The 18,280-nt window shown below is 46.7% G+C and overlaps 8 protein-coding genes across 8 annotated transcripts; 5 read left to right on the top strand and 3 right to left on the bottom strand.

Moving 5' to 3' along the window:
- Positions 1-186: 186 nt before the first annotated feature.
- Positions 187-1,480, bottom strand: AO090023000200 (TauD/TfdA dioxygenase family protein; the record flags this gene model as incomplete). The annotated part of the gene is made up of 3 exons (XM_001820723.3): positions 187-366; positions 418-978; positions 1,031-1,480. 3 exons carry the CDS (start codon positions 1,478-1,480, stop codon positions 187-189), a joined length of 1,191 nt encoding a protein of 396 aa, XP_001820775.1.
- Positions 1,481-2,498: 1,018 nt separating this feature from the next.
- AO090023000199 (nucleoporin FG repeat-containing protein) lies at positions 2,499-4,258 on the bottom strand (the record flags this gene model as incomplete). The annotated part of the gene is made up of 4 exons (XM_023235477.1): positions 2,499-3,441; positions 3,506-3,922; positions 4,050-4,100; positions 4,194-4,258. 4 exons carry the CDS (start codon positions 4,256-4,258, stop codon positions 2,499-2,501), a joined length of 1,476 nt encoding a protein of 491 aa, XP_023090495.1.
- A 748-nt stretch (positions 4,259-5,006) lies between these two features.
- AO090023000198 (uncharacterized protein) lies at positions 5,007-8,088 on the top strand (the record flags this gene model as incomplete). The annotated part of the gene is made up of 6 exons (XM_023235476.1): positions 5,007-5,176; positions 5,239-6,221; positions 6,278-6,399; positions 7,585-7,673; positions 7,811-7,912; positions 8,052-8,088. 6 exons carry the CDS (start codon positions 5,007-5,009, stop codon positions 8,086-8,088), a joined length of 1,503 nt encoding a protein of 500 aa, XP_023090494.1.
- A 661-nt stretch (positions 8,089-8,749) lies between these two features.
- AO090023000197 (uncharacterized protein) lies at positions 8,750-9,340 on the top strand (the record flags this gene model as incomplete). The annotated part of the gene is made up of 1 exon (XM_023235475.1): positions 8,750-9,340. One exon carries the CDS (start codon positions 8,750-8,752, stop codon positions 9,338-9,340), a length of 591 nt encoding a protein of 196 aa, XP_023090493.1.
- A 626-nt stretch (positions 9,341-9,966) lies between these two features.
- Positions 9,967-11,009, bottom strand: AO090023000196 (haloacid dehalogenase superfamily protein; the record flags this gene model as incomplete). Its single annotated transcript, XM_001820719.1, has 3 exons — positions 9,967-10,668; positions 10,774-10,933; positions 10,990-11,009. 3 exons carry the CDS (start codon positions 11,007-11,009, stop codon positions 9,967-9,969), a joined length of 882 nt encoding a protein of 293 aa, XP_001820771.1.
- Positions 11,010-11,320: 311 nt separating this feature from the next.
- On the top strand, positions 11,321-12,262 carry AO090023000195 (uncharacterized protein; the record flags this gene model as incomplete). Its single annotated transcript, XM_001820718.1, has 3 exons — positions 11,321-11,422; positions 11,485-12,102; positions 12,161-12,262. The coding sequence occupies 3 exons, from the start codon at positions 11,321-11,323 to the stop codon at positions 12,260-12,262; spliced, it is 822 nt and encodes a 273-aa protein (XP_001820770.1).
- A 3,240-nt stretch (positions 12,263-15,502) lies between these two features.
- On the top strand, positions 15,503-16,600 carry AO090023000194 (uncharacterized protein; the record flags this gene model as incomplete). Its single annotated transcript, XM_023235474.1, has 5 exons — positions 15,503-15,672; positions 15,744-16,022; positions 16,082-16,257; positions 16,309-16,399; positions 16,453-16,600. 5 exons carry the CDS (start codon positions 15,503-15,505, stop codon positions 16,598-16,600), a joined length of 864 nt encoding a protein of 287 aa, XP_023090492.1.
- Positions 16,601-16,756: 156 nt separating this feature from the next.
- On the top strand, positions 16,757-17,356 carry AO090023000193 (uncharacterized protein; the record flags this gene model as incomplete). The annotated part of the gene is made up of 1 exon (XM_023235473.1): positions 16,757-17,356. The coding sequence occupies one exon, from the start codon at positions 16,757-16,759 to the stop codon at positions 17,354-17,356; it is 600 nt and encodes a 199-aa protein (XP_023090491.1).
- Between the last annotated feature and the right edge of the window lie 924 nt (positions 17,357-18,280).

Raw genomic sequence — 18,280 nt, 5'->3', positions numbered from 1 at the left:
TAGATAGTACGTGAGTGACTGACTACCTTATCCACTATGAAACCATTCAATAAACAGTCTTATCAGCGATATGCAAATAGCAATAGATACAAATCAATTTCCCGGGTATGTGTAACGCCATATCTTCAGAATGCTCGCAAGTGTTTCGCTCAGCAGTGAACAAGAAAAAGTAAGAGAACCAAAGGCTTAGTCATTGTAGTTTGACTGGCGAGCACCATCCTTGTTCACCGGTGGCAGGTTGTAAAGCGCAATGTGCTCCTCCTCTTGTGATTTGCCGGCTGGGTCTAGGTAGGGCCGTTCAGCCTGAGCAGCGACCCGGACCGCATGACGGCGGTGAGGTGCAAATCCATAAGACGCCGTGTGGTTCTGTTGCGTTCATTAGAGACGTCCACCACTTAGTACAGCGTCTTTACTTACCGTAGTCCGATTGTCCCAGATGGCTAGATCATCCTTGTTCCACTGAAACCGTGCATGCATCTCTTGTGTGGTTGCAATCACATCGGTAAGATATTTGATAATAGCGTCGCTCTCTGTCTTAGGAATTCCAACGATCTTTGTCACAAACCCTGGGTTGAAGAAAAGACTGTTCCAGCCAGTCACCGGGTTGGTGCGGATCAGAGGGTGCTCTGTGGTGACAGGCTCGCGACGGACTGGTCGGCCGAGGGCTCGTGAATCAGAAGCTTGCATGTCTGCTGAGTGGATCGCAGTCAAGCCCTTCAGGTATGTCTGCATATGAGAGGAGAGAGCATCGTATGCTGCATACTGAGAGGTCCAAAGTGTATCGCCACCCCCTCCACGGGGAGGCCCTGTGAGAACCTTCAACATCGTGTATGATGGTGGCTGTACCTCGTAGGTCACGTCCGAGTGCCACAAAAAGCTGGGCGTGAACAATGCCCGCTGGTCACCAGAATTGTCTCCACTGTAAACTACATGGACATCCTCCAAGCCTTGCTTCCTCGGAACAGACGTAGTTGCGTGCTGCATGTTGTTAAATTAACCCACGAGCAGGTAAACCCAGATGGCTCCGTACCTTATGTAGTCTCCCGAAATGTCTTCCTAGTTCTCTTTGGGCATCAATGTCCAAGTCCTTTTGGTCACGGAAGAACACCACCCCACGGACAGCGACTAGGCGAGCCAAGTCGTCCTTCTGTGCTTCATCTAACTTGGCCAAGTTCACACCGTGAATTTCAGTCCCGATCTTGGGCGTATAATCAAAAACATCGGTTGCATCCCGCAGTAGGTTACGGAATTTAGGATCTCCGCGAAGCCCTCTGTCTTCATATGGAATCTCTTCTAGCGGATCCCAATGAATATCAGGGAATGAAGGTAGAAGGTCTTCATAAGCGTAGTTATCGTGACGCTCGACGACTGTGCGTCCCGGGGTGTAGTGAAACTTGTTGTCGCCGTTGACCTCTTTCTTTGGGAGAATAACATGATCCAAGGCTGGAGCCAAGATCGGATCCTCGAGTGAAGGGGCCATGTTTTGCGCTGGACGAGCAGTATAGAGAACCAACTGTAGAAAAAATGTGTTTGGATGAGCAGTTCCTAGGAAGCGTCTATGTAGCTTATTTATCGAGCTCGAAGCTCCAGTGGAGGTAGTAGTAGACCGCCATTTTCAAACCTGCCGTTATCATTCCACATCGTCAATGCCGGGGATCGCGGATATGGCACCATCGCTGGCGAAAATCACCCAAGAGGCTGATGGTCTGTACGGATTAGGGGGAGTGATCCACGGGACTAAGTTTCCACAGGTCTTCTGGAATGGAAGATGACAAAACGAGCTGCACATCACGTCATTTTTTCCCTGCGGCATTTTTGCTATGACTATATGTAAGCATGAGCTTGAGGGTAATATTCCTCAGAAGATGTAGAAGGTAGAAGGAGACTACTGGCTCTTCTGCTTGTCTCTGGAATCGTTATTTTTTTTTTTTGTTTTCTTTCTTTTTTTGTTTTTTGGCCCGCCCTTAACATAATTAGATATCGCAATATTGAGACAGGGAGGTCAATGACTTGAAACGTCAATCGTCTCTAAGCCAAGTGTCGATCATGGAAAGTGTGGAAACCTGGGGTTGGAAGCGATTAGGTGCGATCACGCAAACCGGCCAAGCTCTTGCGTGCGACAACCTGGTTGGCCTAACGGTAGGGGAAGGTACCCGCAACCATGAGCAACTACGTAGTCGTCAGTTACAATTTTAGTCAGTCGGCTCGGTAGACCGAGTATGGGGTATATGCATCGTAAGCGAACTTGTCAATAATATATTCTAGACCACGTACTTCGTCACACCGTATCTCGTCATGTTTTATCATTGAAGAAAAATGGATACTTGAGTCAAACGAGACTAATAGAATGGGAATAGCGCCGGTTAACTGATCTACCGCAGAACGCCTGACCTCGAAAATCATGCTCAAGCCATAACATCCAAGCCCTCTCCTTCCGTTTCAGAGTAAACTAGGGCAAGCTTCATTATATTATACATAACCAGAAAACAATTGATTCATTACAGGTTCAGTCTACCTTCGCCGAGAGATGGCGGCCCCAGCACCACTTCTTGAACCTGTTCTGTAACTCCCCCGAGACGACTGGCAACGCCTAGAATACCAGCCTCAACGTCCCCAAGCACAACGGCAAGATCATTAAGCACCGATTTGGGTGTCCCTGCAGCGGCTCCATCGCGGCTGCGAGATGTCACGAATTCGTGGATCTGCCGCTCCAGGGTAGCCTCAACTCCATGAAGGTGGTCTTCGATTTCTTTCAAGTTCTGCTTGTAACGTTCCAGGACGGTCCCCATCTCGTCAGAACGCTGAGAGAAATAATCGACAAGGTTGACAGGTACTCCATTGACGGTTGTAGAAGAGTCGCCTTCGACATCGTCGGGGAGGGCCAAAGTGTTCTTGCGTGTTGACCGCAACGATTGTCGATCAGACAATTTCTGGTCTTGAACAGACCACCATCCAGAGCCCGCTGCAGGCTGGAACTGCAGAGGTAGCTTGAGGGTATCAATCGCCCGGAAGCCCACCTGTGCTTCAGCCGCATCACGAGCCACAAGACTTCGTAACTGATCAATATCGCTGGCATCGTTCTCCAGTGCGTGTTGCATTGTTTCCAACTTCCCTTGGACAAACTCCACGTCGTTCGGAATGGTTTCTCCCTGGGCAGCAATGCTAGGGATCATGTTTCCCACTTCGTTGCACATCTTGATTTGCGTAAGAACGTAATTGTCGAATACTTCCAGCTCCTTCTTGATCTCGTCGGCACAGCTCTCATACTTAGTTGTCGGTAGAAGGTTGCTTAAGTCCACTTTGACCCCTGGAACTACTGTTCCAGCTGCTGCAGTGGGCTGCGCTGGTTGCTGTGTTGTGGTGTTTTGGTTTCCAAACAAAGATAATGTAGGCTTTTGAGCTTGCTGCTGTTGTTGCGTGTTGTTTTGGTTCGCACCGCCGCTATACCCGCCCGACGGTTAGCTCATAAATCCGAGGGTATAGGAAATAGATATATCACACTCACAATAGCGATCCGCCAGTGTTGTTGGACGTTCCCATGCCACCGAATAGGGGTTTTGATTGAGTTTGTGCGGTAGAAGCACCCCCGAACAAACCTCCGCCAGTTGTGCCACTCTGCGCTGTGTTTGCGTTTGCGGTTCCTGAGAAAAGACCTCCCGATTGTGGCTGGGAGGTAGTCGCTGTGGAGTTTCCAAACAATCCGCCGCCCCCCGTATTAGTCTGTTGTCCGCCTAAGCCTGAGAACATATTTGTCCCAGAAGACTGATTTTGCTGTGTAGTGCCACTAGTCGCGTTGCCGAACAGACCGGTCGCAGGCTTGGATTGTGCTGTAGAACTTCCAAGGTTACCGAAAAGGCCCGATGTCGTGCTCGTCGTTCCTGGTGTAGTTGTGGAGGAGGTTGTCTGCGTATTGGCCCCGCCACTAATTGATGCGACTAGTCATTAGCTTTTCTGGAACACGCTATTTCTGAGTATGAATATTTCTGGATAAACAGCGGCAGCACTTTATCTTTAAAAAGACCAAAACAAGAATGGGACAAAGAAATAACAGGGGAAAAGTGCGCGCGGTAAAGTGAAAGAGAAGGGTGGACGACCGGCTTCTTTGTAACACAAGAAACCAGTAATCAATGTCAAAACAGAAAGCAGAAACACAATTGTCCGGCAATAAGGAGATAAGAAAACCAAGGCCTTACAATAGAGAATTCGCAGAATTGGTGTTTATGGAAAGGCCGCCGCCCGCAGGTTTTGCGGAGAACATTGCTGCTTGAGGAAAAGGATAGGTCGGAAGGCGGATTATAATATCGAACCGAAAAGTCCCAGGCTTTCTCAATACAGGAGGCAGCTCCCCCAGACCAGATTTAGTTAAGGGAAAATAGCTTAATGAACCTATTCATGCTGTGGTGAAAACAAAGTGAAGCGGTCCGAAACAACACTCTAAGCTAGTGATCGATGGAGTAAGATTTTCCGATGCCGGTGCACGGCAGCTTTAAACTTATTTTAAACATCATGTTTTAGACCAGCATAAGTTTTTATTGGACGTTAAATCCACTGCATATATCTTGCTGAGTGGGATCGTGATTTAGCCATTTACTGAGACTTTCTGCTGATATATCTCACATCTAAATATGCTCTCTGTGTGATTATCAACATTGTCCCTGGGATATTTTCTTCGTAGCCAGGAGACGCTTCATACTGTAGTTCCTCTCCGCGCTACCCGATAACAACTATTTAGGCTTAATATGTCGGATATCTTCTGCTGAACTCATTGATGGCGTTATATGAAAGTTCAAAGTGATTTGCCAAAAGGAGAGATCCCCCGCATTTTGAGCTACTGGTATCGTATTTGGATATCAAGTATAAGGTCAACTTCATCCGCAACATTCTTTTTACTCTTGTCATATTGGTCTGTCATGTCTCTTGATTAGCGTTCTTGGTGCTTTCAGAGCGATTTGAGCGAGTGTATACTGCCAATACTTATATTGTCAGTCTTTCGATTCCAGCGCATCATGACTGCAAGCAGTGTTACCAGCTCTGCACCTATATGTGTGGCTTCAACTCAACGAGGTGATGAGGCGGGTGATGCATCTCTAGACAGCCATAGTCAGCGTACTCCGAGCACCGCATGTTGCACCGATGAAAGCGCTTCCGACACAAATTATGTCAAAAGCGTAGAATGGTATACTCATGACGACTTTACCTTCTTTGAATTGCTTTGACTGACTAGAATGCTGCATGTAGGACCCCCGATGGCACCACCCTGCTAACGAATTCTGCAGATCATCATATAAGGACTTATATCTTGTTAGTTTATGTTATAATCCTCACTTCTTGCCGTGCTAATAACTCGCTCAGGCCCCCTGATCTTTTAGAAGAAAGACCATCACCGCATCCGTTGTCTCCTTACTCTGTGCTACCTTCAGCAGAGCCAACCTATGCAACTGCTATTTATCCTTACTATTCTCTCCAGGATCCATCTACTACACTTTTCTTATCATCGGTCCGAGATCATCCAATCAGACTGGCTTCGACTCTTTCCCCAACCTTGTTGGCGACTTATTCCTTGGTACACCCAACTACGGAAGCGTTTATAACGCCGCATTCAATTATCTATCCGCACGCCCTCGGTGGAACACATTTTATCACTGGGTCAGATAGCCTTATATGTCTTTTTGACGTTTCCCGACCTGGTAACGATGGACCTGTTTCTTGGATGCCTACTATACCCAGTAAGCGTAAACAGACAGTGGGTGGGGGCGTTGGAATGAAGGGTATCATTTCTGCTATGGCTATCAATTCGACAGGAGATGGTATATTAGCAGCTGGCACATTCTCAAGACAGGTGGGACTATATGACTCAAACGGAACCGGGCAGTCCTTAGGCACGTTTAGCATTGCAAAGACCGACGCTAGTCGTCGTATTGGGGGTCGAGGTATTACTCAGCTGCTTTGGAGTCCTTGTGGACGATATCTATACATCGCTGAACGAAAGAGTGACGGCGTTATGATATACGACATCCGAGTAACCGGTCAATTACTTGGCTGGTTAGAAGGCCGCAAGGCTATCACTAACCAACGGATGAAGGTTGACATTGTCTCTACCAATCAAGGTACATCGCATGAGATCTGGGCTGGAGGAACTGACGGTTTCATGAGGGTATGGCGTGACCCGACACATACTGCTGGAGGACAGGAACCAGAATGGGAATGGAAGATCCATGATGGTACGTATTATCTATTTGGTCTACTCTAATGCAGTCGCTGACCTTAGTCCTCATAGACTCGGTGAGCAGTACTGTACTACATCCAATGGGCAATGTTGTTGCTACGTGCTCCGGGCAAAGACACTATTTAGACGACGAAGACTCGTCTTCTGCAGGACAGCTTGATAATAGCGTGAAAGTATGGTCTATGCCATTTCTGGAGACCTGCTGAATATGAGTCAGTTTCTTCCAACTTCATTCACTCCAACTGTATCCGGGACGGATCACATATTTTGAAAATGGAAACCACTGCTATGAGCCATTATCATGGGTGGGATGGTGGGGAAGGGATAGGGGGCCATCAAAGAAAAGTCACCGAAACTTCTCGGATGTCTATCTCGGAGCAGTCAGGGAATTGATAGTAGGCTACCATTAGCTCCGAGTCAGATGGTCCTAGAAGTTCTTTTCAGGTGAAAGGAACTTTTTAAGGCATTATGCGGTTCCCAATGGGGTCACAGGATTAGGCAAGTTGACTTCTCAATATCTGTCCGTTTTCTAAATAATCAAGTGACTTTTGCCCACTGGATCCTATCAGCAAGGCTAATGTAGCTGGATCGACATATATAGCGACGGGAATAGGGTTGACGCAGCTTAGAGGCGTTTATATGCCGGTCAACAAATTCATTGTTTCTGGATATCTCAATGCAACAGTGCCATTGTCGGCTGAAGACAATCGACTTGTGGACTGTTAAGACTAGGACCAATACATACTTCCTGTTCTTCACTGTTTTGGTTACTGGATAACATTGGCCCTTTTGGTTGACATGGTGAATTCTGTTAGCCCTGAATAAGGACCCCTGGGCCCTATTGTTCCTGCATTGATGTGAAACGAGGGGTTGTTGACAGTCACTCTGATTGTTTTCCCCTTTGGGAATATCATCAGTTTCCAGACCAACAGAAGCGCGGCATCTTCCCCGTGTGCAATTCACATTTTTGCTTAAATACAACTTCTTTGATGAATGGCCTCCCCATTCGCACCTTGATCCCCACCTCCATTCCTAGGCATTCCTATTCATTTCCTATTCCCTCTCAATGAGGCTAATGCTTCACAGACACTGTCTTCACTGGTTCTATACTATCTCACTCATTTGATGTATGGATGTCTTCCTTCTATTCTACTAAATTCAGATGATTCTCTCTCTCCCAAAGCCTCTTCCTCTCTTTGCTTCTTTCTTCCTTCCAACCTCGTGAATTTCCCACCATTCCTGGAATTCTGTGCTGAGCTTTTTTCCCCTGGAATTGGGTGGCTGCAACCATCTGTTGTCCTTTGATAAACTTCACGATGGCTCATTTTACGGAGTGGTATTACCAAGATTGGGAGCAGCAGCTATTGCACCTGGATCAACCGCACACTTCAAACCCTGCCTTGAACGCTGACCTTGGCTATAATGGCTTTCTCACGAGCAATGACACGTAAGTTTGCAGTGACGTCAGGGAGCCAGTGGCTATAGACTACTAAATATTTGCTATAGCAGCTGGGCATCTGGCGGGTTCGTGAATGGAGCATCTGTGGAAGATACGTTGGAGGTCTCTCATCCTGACATTTTTAGCGGAGCTCATAGCATGCCTACGAGAAGTCGCTCGACCGCTATGATGCCGATGACTGGTATGCATGCTGGGAACAGGATCTCGCGTACTGGTGGTGGTGCAGAGTATGTTGTATCCATCGTATATAATAGTGATGTGTATTTCTTGCTGATACATCTAGCAGTGCTGAGGACTTCGCAATCAGCTCAGGAGCTTCTGCATCTGGTCCTGAACTCGGTTCTAGCCCTCCCTATTTGCCTTTAGGCATTATGACAGGCAGTGCAAGCTACGACAGTTCTAACAATAGCCCCGCGAGCAGAACATATGTCGACTTACCATCATACGGTAACACCAATTTCCCTCGCAATTTGTCTGCTCCTGCCCTGGGCAACAATGTCGGCGGTGGTGAGCTTGGGGGTGGTGCACGCCCTTCTTCACTACCCACCTCTGCACCCCTGAACAGCGGTCACGAACCAGAAGCAACGTTCACCGATGTAAATGTACCACCAATTATTCGGGACTATCAAAAGCTCATGGATCCCCTGAACAACAATGTCGACGTCGACACATATTACGCATCTCTGGAAGAGGCCAATGAATCTCAGCGCCCCAGCGTCCGACTTCCGGAAGATCCCACCATTCCCCGTACTCAGGTACAGAAGCGGGCAATCGTCAAACAGATGTGTAACGCTATGGCAAGTACCCATCGTGCGCAGGACAACAAACCTATGATCAAGCCTTTCAAAGAAGGTAGATACAGCGATCAGCGAATGGAGGCTGCATGCTGGCAGGTCTTGGTAAGTAAGAAATGCCGCATCCATGCGACATTGCTAACGTAATTCGAGGAAACTGCCATTGAACGACACACTTTTGGTCCATTGTTGAGTGCCTTCGATGTCAAACCGAAGAACCATGAGATAGTGACATTTGCCACTAGGATTGACAAGGTCATCGAATGTCTCATGCTTCACAAGACAATATGCAAGCATCTCCTTGACCCGCTTTACGTCTACCATTTTGTTGATGATCCTGTTCAGGCGGAGAAACGCGTGGTTGCAAACAGGCTGTTGAACAAGCGCAAAGGAGAAGTGATGAATGCAGGAAAGCAAGTCCTCGGTACCAGAAAGCCTGGTGCCAAGAAGAGGTCTGGCAAAGCTGCTAAAGCCGTTACCCCACCCACAGATGAAGCTCCTTCAGATACCCCAGCAAGCTCTAGCACTGGTGTTGAAGTTGGAACACTCACCCCTGACGGCCTCTCTCGGATGGTGAAAGCCGAGCAAATGAGCTCCTCTCCCATGCTTAGCATTGGTACGCCGACTCCAACATATACAGCAGCTGCCCAGCAGTATTCGTCTACCCCTATGATGGGAAACGTTGCTATGTCGCACCTCCACAATCGCCGGATGACTGCGCCCACTTCCCACCCAAGGCCTATAATGATGAATCCAAACATGCCTTACCACACTCGTGGCAGCTCTAACAACTTTGGTACCAGCCGGAAGCGTCCCATGGGTGACTACGAGGCCTCTTCTCCTGAGAAGCGCCAGCGCTAGACCGATATTGTTCCCGAGAAAGGCTCGCTTCGAAGAACGTATGAAGCTAATCATTCCCTAGCTTTGTAATTCCCCTCGTGCTAACTATTTTTCTTCTCTTTTACGTTTCTTTTGTTGCTTTTTGCTTGTCCGTTCCTACCGTCTCAGCGGATCAACTCCCCGGCAACATTTTCTATCTTCCCTTGCTGCCTGTTTTCTCTTTGCGTTCTGTTTTGGAAACTGGCATTACGAAAATGAATATCAAGTTGGGTGCCATGGACTTTAGGATGGACTTTAGGACCTCTATGACGGAATGATACGCTGACTGGAATTCATCATTAACTACGTCTCTTTCTCTCAGTGGACTTTCTTGCCTAGTAGTTGGGAACCATATGATCTGCATCACCTTGTCATCTGCCGGTCGATTGGTGTGAAAACTTGGTTGTTGTTGATTCAACTCTTCCCAGGGTCGTCTTACTCTTGTGACGATATCAATTTAAGGATACTCCTACTGAAGCTATGCTTTCTTTTATTTCGTTTGGTATCCTCTGGAGATAACTATGATTCATGCAACACCACATGGGTATCTTGGATTTCATGTACAGTTTCAAGCCCTAGTAATCAAGTTAGTGCTTCTATCCACTAGTCTATGCAGGTTGAATGCCATATTTCTCGTAAGGGAAGTCTTCCAAAGTAGGAACCAAATCCCCAAGCCCATCGTTAAGCTGGCCAGGTTTCCCCGAGCTCCGCCCCAATCTACCTGCAACGAGCTCATCCGCCTCATGTTCAGCCGTAGACTTCTCCTCCTCTTTATGTTCACCAGTCAAACCAGCCAAAACCTCAGCCTCCCGGCCTTTGTAAGCCCCCAACAAGCCAGGATGAGGGCACCAAACGACTCTCATACCAGCTCTTCTTCCCGCCTCAACCCCAGGAACGGCGTCCTCAAAAACAAGACACTCCTCGGGCGTGATTTCCTTCTCCCCCTTCTGCCGTAAATTAGAATTAATAGTCTCTAACGCAAGCAAGTAAATATCCGGCAAGGGCTTGCCCCTTCCCTTCCCAATCCTAGGATCATCACCCAGAACACGCTGGGATTCGGGGAACGCCGCGAAGAGATCCTGCAGATGGTCCGACTTCAGCTTGTAGTTCCTGCTGTGCGACGAGGTAGCCAATGCGATGTAAACGGGCTTATCAGTTTTCTGCGTTGAGAGAAGTTTGTTCAGGAGTTCGCGCACGCCGGGCAGAGGTTGCGACTCGGGGAAGTATTTGCTCTGCAGGGCGGCTTGTTTCGCGGCATATTCTTCCGGTGAGATGGGGAGTTGCGCCCAGTCGTAGAAGATTTTGAATGCCTGGTTGTTTCGAAGGTATGAGCTAGAGTGATATTGGTATAGTTTTGCGGGCATTGTGGGGTAATCCGTGCGATTGAAGGCGTCGCATGTGACGATTCAACGTACCTCAGGTTGCGGGCGGCCCTGAAGCTGAGCCTTGATGGACCATGGCAGTGAGGGCTTTCCATATTCGTGCAGAATGGAGTTTGTAATGGCGGTGTATTTGTCCTCCGAGTCAATGAGGAGCCCGTCCATATCGAAGAGACATGCCCGCACGGGGGGCAGACTTGCGTTTGTTAGTTTCGGTTGTCTGTTTACTTAACGATGGTAGGTAGAACTTACCTTGGAGTAGAGTTAGTCATTTTGCGACCGGGATATAGTGCCTATATGCGAACTGCGATGTGGATGTAAAGTGTGGTAGATCAATTGTCTCTACTCCGCACTTTGATAGAAGGATTCTTGACAATGGCGGGGCAAGGATGGAGGGGATAACAATGGAATGTGATGCCTGAGGCTAAAGACTGATATGACCGAGCCAATCGGTGAACGGGTTATCGTCCCGCTCCGAAGCCTATCTCATTATAAGCTGCGGGAACGGCAGCGGTGTAGTTGATCTACTAACACTGCCGAACGCTCATCTCAAGGGTTGTGCGAATAGCTGTATATACCCAAAATGTCAAGCAGTACGCCTAAGGAACGCGCGGACAATATAGGGAGCGATAGTGAAGAAGAGGATGTCTTTCATGATGCTAGATTTCCTGCCGAGGAAGAAGCTGTGAGTTTACTGTGTCTTTTCGTCATGGAGCAGCTATCATGCTTACATATGATCGTCAATAGCAACTCCTAGAGGAATCTCACTCTATAAAAGCTGAAGCTAATAAACTATTTACCGCGGCTTGCTACGACCAAGCGATATCCTGCTACGATCGTGCCCTTGCCTCGTGTCCGAATTACCTCGATTACGAAGTCGCGGTGCTACGGAGTAATATGGCTGCGTGCTACCTGAAGCTGGAAGACTGGAAAGCCTCTGTTGATTCAGCAACAGCATGTCTCGACTGTCTAGAGAAAGTGGTCCCATCGGCGACTGAGAGGACGGATGCTCCCCAAGAAAAGCAGCAAGAGTCGGGCTCGACAGATTCCGTGGTGGAGATAACATGTGATGATGAAGAGGCAGAACAAGAAGAGCTCAAGCGGTTGCAGAAGGTTAACGAAAGGAAGAATGACGTTATGCGGATTCGGGCAAAGGCACTTATGCGACGTGCACGAGCAAAGTCGCAGCTTAGCGGATGGGGGAACCTGCAAGGAGCCGAAGAAGACTACAAGTTACTTGCCAGTATGGACAATCTATCGCTCGATGATAGGCGCATTGTGCAAAAGGCTCTCCGGGAGCTTCCGGATAAGATAGCCAAGGCAAGAGAAAAAGAAATGGCGGAGATGATGGGCAAATTGAAAGATGTGAGCCTGACCTTCCTCGGATTAAAATCGGTATCATTCACGCTAACCAATACTCTAGCTGGGTAACGGGATCCTTAAACCATTTGGGCTTTCGACCGATAATTTCAAATTCACCCAGGATCCGAATACGGGTGGATATAGCATGAACTTCCAATCTTAAACTAGCGTTTCATCCCTGCATCTCGACCCTATAAACTATAAGCATTCTGCATTGAATAAGGCGTTTCTTTCTATAGCATCGTTGGTGGCACCGAGGGAAATAGAAGATGGACCTTATTGAATTATCGAAGAGTCTTGTCTACGTCAGATGAACTTTGTCTTTTCTTCTTCTTCTCTTTTTTGGAATATTCTGAGACATTTAACCTTCACAGTGAGCGTCATCTATGATCAGCTTGGCACCACAACCGGATGAGGCATCTCTACAGGGAATACTGAATTCTGAACTCCAATACCAAACTTCACTCTTGGATTTGGTTGCATGGCAGGTCACAAGGTATAGGTATAGGTGACAAACGCCACTGTCATCCTACGGTCTCCCAAGAACTTACGGCCGAAAGTCCATCCGAGGGTTTTACTACGACACTTATGTCTATCGAATGTATCCCTTGTGAATTATCACACGGAAGATAGGGTGCCTTCCAATTTGTCGGATATCTTCTCCAGAAAAAGGTTAACTAACCTACCTGGTGAATTAGCAGCTAACGCAACATCAGTAAAGCCTGCGCTTCTACATTTTACAATCTATATGCAGGGAATCAATGAGTGACTAAAATAGATGGATACATACGACCGTTCCGTACCTTCGGCCGAGTCTTAAGTTTCGGTGCTTGATACCCATGCCAGGGATAGCCTGCGTACCTTCGCAATTTTCCTAACCATTCGGGCCAAGGCACTTGCCTAAATCCGCCTATTGAATAGGTGGTTGGAGAGGAACATTAAGCAATTTAATAGATGGTTTCCCAGCGAGTCTGTAGAGCTACAAGTATCGCACAATTTCTTCATGCAAGAAATTAGGCTTTATGCTTCCAGCTTTAGTAGCTCTATAAAACTTTCGTGTCATGAAAATCACCTCGTCAACCCCCCGCCTTTTTCCTCCCACATAATCCCCACATTTTGATTGCCCGAGGTTGGAGTGCTGAACGGTAGTTGTAATCGGATAAGCCGACTCAGTCATTAATGAGTTTGGCTGTTTGACGAACGTGTCATCCATAGTCTTTGTTCCTGTTTGAAACCTGTTAGAAATCAAAGCATCATATAATATGTACAAATAAGCTTAATTCCACCTCCCGGGGTAACGTAATCCACGGGCGAGCGGCCATCCCGGGCGAGCGGCCACCACACCAGAACTCTACGCACCTCCTAGAAATGAAGCTATTCAAAACACCGAAAAATGTGCATTTCTATAAAAAATTTAAATAGTCTGACGATTAGGATACTGAGTAATTTTATGTTCTAGTATATTACAGCCAGAACACCTTGGTGGAGCACGTATACGCTGGCTTTCTACCGGAGCGCCTATATCTACTGAGGCAGTAGTTATAGGCTCTATAGTAGAATTTCTGCCTTGTATAAGCTCCTGAGCTTCCTGAACTGAAGCGCCTGATTCTATAGGCAGCTGTCTAGTAGAGCGCTTTTTCTTTTTAAGTATTCTTTCATGCGCGGCGCGTAGTTCTCTGGCTTCCTGCTTTGTAATAGTAGCTTTATTTAAAGCTCGTTCATAGCCTTTGAAAAGCTGCTTTATCACAATCTTAGTAGGCGAATCAGGGCTCTTTGTACGAGCTCTAAGCAGCTTCTTCAGTGTAGTTTCCTGTTTTTGTAGTTGCTTTAGATTATGAGGCGTTTTAGGCACTGAATTAGTAGACCTACTACTAGGTCTACTACCTGGAGGTGTTGCTTCTAGCTGAATATTTAGCTGAGATAATACACGCTTAGGATTGAAAGGAATAAGACCAGTAGCTGAGAAACCGCTGCAGATATTACTAGTAGTATATATCTGAGCTCTCGCCTGAGGAAAGGCTTCAAGAAAGTCAAGTTTATTGATGTGGTTGAAGTCTAATCTCATCTTATTCTCAACCAGCTGTCCGTACGCGCGTTTTAGGGGGCCAAAGCAGCCTATATCAAGCGGCTGAAGTAGGTGAGATGAGTGCGCAGGTATACAGAGTGGTATAATATTGTTTTGACTGCATATATCGTCGAACTGAGGTGTTAAATGACTACCGTGACCATCGAGTATTAAAAGCCGATATCGACCAACCGTACGGCCAGCAGTAAAAGGTATAAATAGCTGCTGCAGCCAACGTAGACCTATCTCATCGGTAGTCCAGCCATTTGCACTCGTTTCTATACGCCAGTCTGATGGTAGACCCATCTCGTACCAGCCCTCAATATGGACTTTGCCTTTGAAGATAAGGCAAGGTGGAAGAGGCCCCCTAGAGCTAATATACTTAATAGAAGTGACCCATTCCCGGTTCCCTGGCTGTAGAAGAAAAGGTCTATCAGCTAACTCAGCTCGAGTAACTACTTTAGTAGTAGATATCAAGCCCATTGCAAAGCCAGTTTCATCAAAGTTGTAGATATCGTCCGGTTGAATGCTATACTGCATTATAGTGATTTGTACGCGCTCAAACCACTTATGTAAAAGCTTAGGATCCTCGTATTTAGCGCGCTGATAGTTATAGCGGCGAGAAAATTGAGTTTTTAACTCCTCACGGCGTTTAATAAAAGTATATACCCAGTTTTCACCAACAGTAGTAGGAGTATCACTAAAACCACGCTTTAAAAGTAAGATATTGGCCATTTCTCGTACATGAGCAGGTCGAGGAGGTGCTCCACGCTGATCTAGCGATAGAATCCAGTGTACCAGCGAATTCTCCTCATTTTGAGTTAATTTATGGCCATTGGCGCGCGTTTCGGCTCGAAAAGTATGGCCATTCAGGCGTCTCCGAAGGGTAGTACGTGGAATATTATAGATACGTGCTGCTTCAGCTATAGTGCGAATTTCTTGTTTTTTAATAGCTGAAATTGCTAGTAGAATTCTACCTTCTTGTTCAATAGAATCTTTTAGCTTTCTGGCTGCTTTTGGTGGCATAGTTGGTGGTTGAAATATATAGATTCTTCAAGCGTGGTTGAAATTGGTTGACGTGGCCGCTCGCCCGGGATGGCCGCTCGCCCGTGGATTACGTTAATTGACATGGAACTTTAGTAATCGGAAGACCGGAACATGGGGTATGATTTAGTTTCCGATGTGGTCTCAAAGGTACATAAGTAGTCTAAGTTGATTAGATCCATACTACTTATTTAGCTCTGGACCAACTATAAATTTAATCTGAACTGACCCTGAACCCCCACTTCACCTACTTTTTCTTTGTAAAGTTACTCATCCCACCATAATAGTTCAAAAATGGCTACAACAACCGTCCAAACGAAGCATTTGGGGCAGATCCGGGGCAAGGTCGCCGAAGGCGTAACACAATTCCTGGGGATCAAATACGCTACCCTAGAAGACAGACTTGCCGATGCACAACTCGTGGAGAAGCGCGATGGCGACACTCTCGATGCGACAAAGGACGGGTACGAGAATTAAATAGAAATCTATATTCTCTTTTCCTTCCTTAAAGCTAACATGAAATAACCTTACATAGACCAACAGCTATCTCACCTTCGTTTGGATGTGATGTAGAGCTGGCCGCCATACAGCATAAACTGCCCGCCAAAGAGCTCACGCAGTCGGGCATCGACTGCCTCAATTTAAACATCGCTGTTCCCGAGGGCACTACCGCATCGTCGAAACTTCCGGTGTTTTTCTTTATTCATGGCGGAGGTCTGCAGATTGGAGCCAATTCATGGCCGCAACTTGAGTTTAAGCGTTTTGTAAAACTGTCCGCTGACAAGAACTTGCCCGTTATCGCGGTCTCGATCAAGTAAGGCTATCCGAAACCCACATTTCAGGGAATATTTTGAAGTAACTCAAATCGATAAGCTATCGGCTGGGGGTGTTTGGATTCTTGACTTCCGACGAGCTTCGAAAGGCCGGTTATAAAGCTAACAACGGTCTTCGGGACCAAAGAGTCGCACTTGAATGGGTGCGAAGGCACATTGAAGATTTTGGCGGAGATCCAGACAATGTTACAGCAGCTGGAGAAAGCGCTGGTGCAGGTATGGCTAGCGATGCACTTCGACTTAAATACTAGGACTAACGCTTGCTAGCATCGGTGACATATCATCTAAAGTCGGAAGTTGCTCTCTTCAAGAGAGCCATTGCGATGAGTGGCAGTTACCTCTTCACTCAAGCTTTACCGTATGACATTCATGAGCAGAATTATCGGCAAGCGATATTGGCACTGGGTTTAGAAAGTGCGAGCACAGAGGAGAGGATCCAATCTCTGCTGGAAAAGCCAGCCCAAGAGCTGATTGCCTCATTGCCTCCCTCAATTCTGGCTGCCCCCGCAGTGGACGGTTACTTGGTGGCATCGACCGCTACACATGCTCAAACAGCTGATAGAATTTCTGATTTGTCAGAGAAAAGCAATTGGTGCACTGAGCTGATGATCGGTGACTGCCAGATGGATGTGAGTTTGTTTCATTGAGAAGTCGCGATATGCTTATCACAAGCTGACACTGTTATGCGATTTAGGCCAGCATTGTAGGATTGATCATGCCAAACCTAAAGGAAAACTGTGTGGAGAAACTTACCACAGCGATGAACAACGTACTATCATCACAGCCTGATGTGGCGCAACGCATCCTGAGCGAATATGGTATCAGCAGGGGCATGTCCGACGACGAAGCATTACCTGCAGTACTTGATTACATCAATGATATCTGTTTTTTTGCGCCTGTTCTGACTCTCACACGGGGTTGGAGGGGGAACTCTCACGTTTACTACTTCAATGAAGGAAATCCATGGGAGGGACCCTGGAAAGGAAGGGCAACCCACATCCTTGACGTTGCATATCTAACCCAAAACTTTCAAGAGTTCATGACACCCTCCCAACAACGTGTTGCGACTGCCTTTGCAGAAGACTTCTTCAAGTTTTGTCACGGCATCCACCCGTGGCCAGCAGTCACAGATGGTGATATCGCTACCAATTTCACGGCTAGGGTGTATGGGCCAAGCTCCGAAGGACATGACTCTAGGCTAGTGAGTGAGCCGTACAAGGGGGAGAGCCATCGCAGAAGCATTTTGTTTGACTGCAACCATGCAGTCTCGCTCGACGAGCTGGCCGGTGTATTCGGTGTTTTCAGGACAATGTGATGGTTGTGAAGCGGACTGATGTGTATTTTAGTCGTAGAGACCAATATCCACTCTGGTACCCAAGGGTTCTAAATAATGAATCCGCACTCCTGTTCGTTCATTGGAGAAAGAGAGTCAAATCCATGCAAATCTTACTATGCAAGCCATAACGTGCAAAATGTCTAGCTATCCTGACTTGAAGCCTAATTTGAAGATCATTGGTGGAGCTGAGAGGTTCTACTAAGAAATATGGTGAGGAATACACTAATGAGAACTTTGGCAATATCCTTGAGTGCTGTCTTGATGTTGCGGGTGCACGAGAAGCGAAGAGACACTTGAGACCCTCTCATGTCTACACCTCTACTTCACATCCACCTCGAATAATAGCAACCCTGCTGGCCAATAAGATATTTATAGCTACTATCGAGTTGTTGTATAAACCACCATTGGTTGAAGCTATCACAACTTCACCAAGGAATGATTTCATGAACATCTTTCCACCGGATACTCATGAGCTCAACCCAGATAAGCTGGTAGAAAGTTAGCATGAGGTACAATTTCTAATAACTAATACTATACGCAATTGACGTGTCATCGATGTCTACGGGTACAATGACCTAAACTATAAAAATTCCATTTCGAAGCTTGGTAGTTTCCGATAACTATGGTATCTGTGATATCTATATAGTCAACTTGGACTCTGTGGCATTATAATTACATTGGACAACTATGGTGGAATGACAATTGAACCATAGTCCTTGTAGGTATATGCGCAAATCAGATCCTACTTTTCGTCTATAATTAGTATAGTAATTTGATATTGGCCGGGGTGGACGCTATAATGATATCAAGGAAAATAGAGTATTCCTACGTGTGATACTATAATTTTACGCCCGGTTGTAGTTAATCTATGGCTAATCTATACATCAGCTCTTGACTAAACAG

This window comes from Aspergillus oryzae, chromosome 3, assembly GCF_000184455.2.
Source record: "Aspergillus oryzae RIB40 DNA, chromosome 3".
Taxonomy (NCBI): domain Eukaryota; kingdom Fungi; phylum Ascomycota; class Eurotiomycetes; order Eurotiales; family Aspergillaceae; genus Aspergillus; species Aspergillus oryzae.
This window is presented reverse-complemented; position numbering and strand designations above follow the sequence as displayed.